Source organism: Condylostylus longicornis, unplaced genomic scaffold, assembly GCF_029603195.1.
Source record: "Condylostylus longicornis isolate FDR11 unplaced genomic scaffold, ASM2960319v2 ptg000004l, whole genome shotgun sequence".
Taxonomy (NCBI): domain Eukaryota; kingdom Metazoa; phylum Arthropoda; class Insecta; order Diptera; family Dolichopodidae; genus Condylostylus; species Condylostylus longicornis.
Genome location: NW_026577973.1, coordinates 22,862,352 through 22,869,031, shown reverse-complemented (window position 1 = coordinate 22,869,031; position 6,680 = coordinate 22,862,352). Strand labels below are relative to the sequence as shown.

Here is a 6,680-nt window from a genome sequence, read left to right as displayed (position 1 = left end):
TTTTCATTTCTCTCTCTCTTTTTTTCATAATATAATTATTATTAAAATTTAATATCATTATCGATTTATTTAAAATCATTTATTATTAACAAAATTAACAAAAGTATTTCAATAAATATTAAAAAAAATTAAATTATTGTATAACAATAAATAATATGATTTGTTATACTGAAATTTACATATACTGAAAAAAAAATTGTTCTTTTGTATAAATTCATAATTAAAATGAAAATGACCGAATATTAATAATTATGAATATAATAAGTAAGACTCAATAATGAAATGAAAAAACTGAAAATAAAATTTATTTTGAATATTTTTTTAATATAAAATATATTAATATAAATCACATGAATATACATAATTAAAAATGAAAAATTTAAAAATTAAGTTCCGTATAACTAAAAAATAGTTTTTTTTTTATTTTTGTTTTAAAATAATAATTAAAAATGTAAAATAACAAATTTAAAATTAATTAATATTAAAAAGAACCATACAAGTACAGAAATGAATACTAATAATGTTAATTATATAATTAAAGTTTTCAATAAAATTTTATTTTGAAAGGAGAACAAAATATAAAAACATAAAGAAAAACAAAATTTTACAATTTATTAAAAATGGGATAATGGCAGAAATTAATACAAAATTAAATCAACAAAGGACTATTAAAAATGAGAAGTCAACTAATTTTGAGGATCTTATTATTAACATAATTAAGGTTAGATATACTTAGTATACTTACTTATAATAAATTATTTTTTAAATTTATTTTTATTTAAATATACTTAATAATTAAAATTTTTATGATTGCAAGTGTATTATAGACCAGCTCGGAGATAACAAATAATTTATTGAATTTAAGTTTCTATGGTACATAGTACATGTGCAAACATGTACTATGTAAACATATATATATATATATATATATATATATATGTATATATGTTATGCATATAGTATTATTATTTATTAATTACGAATTGCAATTTTTATTATAAAATATGAAATGAGATTTACGAGTACCAATGAATATTTTTATATTGAGTATTAAACTTTTCATAAAAAAAATCCAATCTCTGTATAATTGCGTGCATTTTTAATTCTCTTAAAACACAATTTTAAAAATTAAAATTCATTTTATGAAAAATAACCAATTTTTTTTAACTTATTTTTTATTTTTCATTTCGTGCAGCAAAAATGTTGTACTTTTTATAATATTTTTCTCTTCATAATATCCTTTTTTATTTCGAATTTCACATCAGGTCAGGATATAAAATTCCTTCCTAATTTTTATTTGTTGTTTTTTTTCGGGTGTTGCCTAATTTCATTTTTGAAAATACTAAAACATTGCTGTGATTCTACCCAAAAATCATTATTTCAAAAAACGAAAAATAAGGATAATAAAAAATACGAAAAAAAAACGACTGTATTTTAACAAAAGGAAACAAAAAGAAAAAACGTAACAAAAATAAAAATTGTAAAATTCTTTTTAAGTAATTCTTGAATTAATATTGAATGTGCTACATATACTTATCTCTTTGTGTATACTTAGAATATTAATCTTGTTAAGGAAATTTATAATAAAAAAAATCTTATTATTTTTTACTTCATTCCGTTAAAGAAGCAAGGATATGAAAAGAAAAATTGTTTTGGGAAAATAATTGAATTTATATTTAAATATATTGTTATGCTTAATGTATATGTATTAAATTTTCCGGTATTCTTGCATATTATACTGCTTACATATTTAAAACTAAAAAGAAATTTAGTTAGATTTTCGTAAAAATATTCATACTTATATTTGATCAAGTTTTCTTTTGGTTTCGCTGTATTATAATTGTTGTGCATTCTCAACCGCATTATAGGTATGAAAAGTAATTTTAAGTTATCGCAACTAAATATATCGTATTCAATTAAGTAATTTGAGTTAGAATTATTGGTAATTTTTAATATACAAATATAATAACTACTAAATTTAAGTATAATTTTTTTAATTAAGATTAAAAATTTATATAATTAATCCCAACAATTTCGCAATGCATAACATTGATTTATGTATTTCTACTATATATAATTCATTACGAGTGCGCACCACTTTTCAACTGTAATAGTAGAAAGAGCTTATTTCGTTAATTAAAATCGGCATTCTAAAAGAGAGGGTTTTAAAGAATTTTCTTTATACTTTTATTTTCATATATTCGTCGCTTACAATACTCAATTAAATATTGCAAACTCCAAATCATGGTGAAATTAAACAAAATAGGGTCTTTTTTAAATAAGTTCATACTTACTTATGTTTCAACAAATTTTGTAAAATAAATTTGTAATTTATTTTTCGATAATTGAAGAAGATTTAAAGTCGAAGCGAATAAGTATTACATAATTTTTCTTTTTGAATTATAATTATAAATTAACAATAAAAAATCTGTTATACAGTTCTAAATTTATACTATTCATAACAACAATCGAAACTTTTTATTCATAAAACAAAGTCCACCCGTATAGACTTAACATAACATATTTAGCGCTAAATATAGAAATTTTCTCATTTCCTTTAAGTTTCGCTTCTTATTTATGCCGAACAATCATGCAATTATTTTTTGGCAATATCTTCAAAATAATTAAAATTACTATTTATTAATTATATTAAATATGAAAACTTAAAAAACATATGAATTTAATTACTTACTTGATTATTAATGAATTAATGTGAAATTCAAATATGTTTTTAATTAATTATACTTTTATAAAATATTATTTAAATTTCCTACGCTTCGTATATGAATCTACTCTTTACATTTGAGTTGAATTACTTATTTTGTATTATGTGGCGAGATTTTGTGTCAAAAATATTTTTGAATTTGTATTTTTCATGATTATCAAACATAATTCCACTATTAGCTAAATTCAATTTAAAGCGGATAAAATTTTGCAATAAAAATAAAATTTATAATAAGTATTTAATTAAATTAATAAGTAAGTAAGTATATAAAATAATTTAAAAAAAATTTTTTTTATTAAAATGCTGAAAAAATTTTGTGGTTTTTTGAATTTTGAATTGAATACAATTTTTAAAAAAAGGGATTCTTATTTCATTTAATTATTTAAACAATTTTGTATAACTTTGGTTAACCTTTGGAATTTTTTCAAATTAATTAAATATAATTTAATTTAATTTAGGTATATTATATAAATTATAATTATAGAAAAAATTTAAATAATTACATATATAAGTTTATAAGCTGTATATACACATGTACATGTATTTAAATTTTAATAGGATTCTGTTGCTATTCTTTAATTTTTAAATAAATATAAGTTATTAAGTTTAATTTACAGGTATAAAATATAAGATCCAAAACTAAACTAAGCCCTATTGCATACATTTTTAAAGTACACTGGCAAATTTTTTGATTAACTGTTTTAAAAAGTGGGTTGTTGCAAAAGTGTTAAGTAATAATAAATTGCTCCTTTTATACTTAGATATCCGAACATTGTCATTTAGAAATGTATACTCGTACAAGGCTATAACGAATCAAAAAATTTCACTCAAAATGAAAAAAAAACTTCTTGCTTTTTTACTAGAAAGTTAACACTTTCTTTGAAAATATTTGATGAATGAAATTTTACTTTAATGCGAATACTGACAAAATCTCGGAAACGCAGTTTTCTGTTTCTTTGAAATCTGGGATCTAAATTGATAATATATAAACATAATATATTCTAATAATACATGATATTTTCTCAACAAAAGTACTTAAGTATATTAAATTTATTATAATAATATATTATAGAAATGTAGATCACCTAAATTTATCCAAAAATTTTTTAATTCACACAATTATGTATGATGTACGAAAATATATATAAATATGTAGGTACATAGGTATGTACATGCTTTAAGTTAAATCTGCGTTAAATTTTTTCAAATATAGTATCAGTGTAAGAACAATTGCTGGCGACAGTGCTGGCGAAACACCATAAACAGCGAAAACGGCAATTGAGAAACAAATTTCACTTCTTCTTGAATAAAAAATTTTAATTTTTAATACTTAAAATATATTTTTATAATTGAAAGTTTGAATATTGTTTATTCCTTCCAATATTAAGTGTAAACACTTTACTTCCAGAATTTTTATAAGCGATTAAAATTTTATTTTTCATTCTAGTTTCAAGGTATAAGTAGTTAAACAATAATTCTACGTCAAATTTTTCTTACTTAATACTTTAATTTCATTTCGTATATTATTCACATATTTTTTTTAACATTAAGAAAATTAAAGTGATTGTAATTTAAATTTCATAGCACTCTTGCACTGATTTCATTAATTTTTAATTTAACTGTTCCACTTAATATCGTATTCATGGATTTGTTTGATATGTTCATATTGTTATATTTATTTTTATGTTTGTGAGTAAACGTTTTCTTTCTTTCTTTCTATACACATATGTATACGTATATATATCGCGCATTGGTTGTGCTTGAATGAATGTGCTATATATATATATTACAGTAATACCCTGGTTAATAATATTGGATGTATTTCTCCAAACCACATGGAGATGTAGAGTTTGTTGATTTAAAGATTGTAGAGTTCAGTCGGTATTGATAAATTTTTGACATTGCACGTCATATGGTCTTGCCTTGGTAAAAGTTTACATGAAAACGTATATACATTTTGGCAAATAATATTAACCAAAGGAATTTTGAACGGCGTTAGAACTTTTTTTAATTCAAAACCACTAAATTGGACGTATCTAAAAAAAGTGTGTAACATGTGAAAAATAAATATACGTAAGTGGCTATGGGAACTATGGCAATGACTAAGTTTAATGAATAAAAAAAGAGATTTAAAAATTAATTTTTAAAGTTAAAAAAGTGAAATTTTTTTCTTGGTGAAAATTTCTTAAAATGGTCTCAACTAAAACATAAAAGTATTCATAATATTCCAAAATAAGTATATAGAAATCTGCATAGGTGGAGTATCACTGTATTTACACTGACTTGTGTATAAACACTTACTATAGTTATATTTTGTGTAAGTACTTTTATAAGAACTTGAGTATATTTTTACTTACCTCTTTCTTTTTAAATTTTTTTTTCTTTTCTTTATACTTTTTGGCTTACGCCACCATAACACTTTTCTATGTCACTTTGCATATTATAATAAATAATATAGTAAAGTATGTTTTATGTAAATTTTTCTGAAGGTATATTCAAGTGCTAACCATCAAAAAAAAAACCGCTGCGATATTATCAATTATTTATAAAATTTTATAAGTAAGTACTTATCCAATATAAATGGAAGACTCTCTATACTTATACTAAGATTTATTGCTTTTTGTTTCGGTGTACTTACATATGGGTACTTGCATACGTATAACAACACTTACTTTAACTTCTATCAGCAAGTTCTAAATACCCAGCTTCCCTCTTATTGCTCGGTTATATATATTTAAAAAAAAACCCTAGAATCTTTTGGATCAAGTAAAAACTAAGTCTAAGGCAAAATTAAAATTAAATACGACATTAAAATTGGATTGAAATTGGCATAAAAACCAAGTCCAAGTTTATAAATTAAAAATTTAAATTAAAAATTCTTGTTGAATACTTAAAATTATTTTATAAAAGTAAATAATCTTTCGTTTTTTTCAATTTAAATGTTCGATTTTATTTCACACAAAACTATAACAAGTAATTAAAAAAACTTTATTGTAGGTTAAGAAATTCTTCAAACCTAGTTAAATTAAATATCGAACAAGTTACGCTTTCCTTTTCACGTAAAATAGTTTTTAGTAATTTTTTCCGCTAAGGTCTTTAAAAATATCACGAATACCTAAATAATGTTGTTGACTAGAAATTATAGGATGAACCTCATATAGGGCGAAAATTCTTTTCAATAAGTACTAATGGCGACCTGGAAAAATTTCTATACTTTCTTAAAGGGATCTTTCTATTAGAGAAGTTTAAGAAATCAAGAGAAGTACAGTATAGAAGAACCTATAAGACGGTGGAAAACAAAATGGGCAGTCGTAAACAAATTTGTATGTAAGTAAGTAAAAAATTTTATGTACGAGTATAATTTTCTTATAGAATTTTTCTAGTATTTGTTTGACTAAAAACCTGAATGTAGCCCCATGTGAAACCATGTTTTTTATGGATATTTACGTAATATTTGTACATATAACATACTACTTAGACAGAATGTAAGGAAATTTATTTATTTACATCATTTTTTTTTTGATAAACAAATAAAATACGTAAATAAATAAATATTTTTAAGTAGATACACAAGTATATGCGTCATCTTTAACCAAAAGTAAAATAGATACCTAAAATTTTTATGTCATTTCATGTCAAATAACAAAAATAAAAAATAATTGTGCAATAAACATTATAAGAATAGAGAAACCCAAACACTTACCGTTATTTAATGTACTTTACCTTCCATTTTTATTATAAATAGGTGCATACACAGTATACACACTGGCATACATTTTTTGATTACTATTTACTCTTAATAATATTTGCCTATAACAATTGATTGTTGCCGCTGCTTTATTCTTTTCTGTACAATTTATTCATTTTGATTTTCCTTGTAGTAGAAATATACATACTATATAATGTAGTTGTATATTCATACATATATGTATGTTTATTATACCTATACATATTC

At 21.7% G+C, this 6,680-nt stretch overlaps 1 protein-coding gene across 3 annotated transcripts in view; it reads left to right on the top strand.

The window, feature by feature from the left end:
• The first annotated feature begins 260 nt into the window (after positions 1 to 260).
• Positions 261 to 6,680, top strand: part of LOC129607905 (uncharacterized) — a 115,094-nt gene continuing 108,674 nt past the window's right edge. For all 3 annotated transcript variants that reach the window (XM_055519172.1, XM_055519166.1, XM_055519157.1), the window contains exon 1: positions 261 to 721. In XM_055519172.1, coding sequence (XP_055375147.1) covers positions 629 to 721 — 93 coding nt within the window. In that variant the 5' untranslated portion in view covers positions 261 to 628. The remainder of the gene's footprint in view (positions 722 to 6,680) is intronic.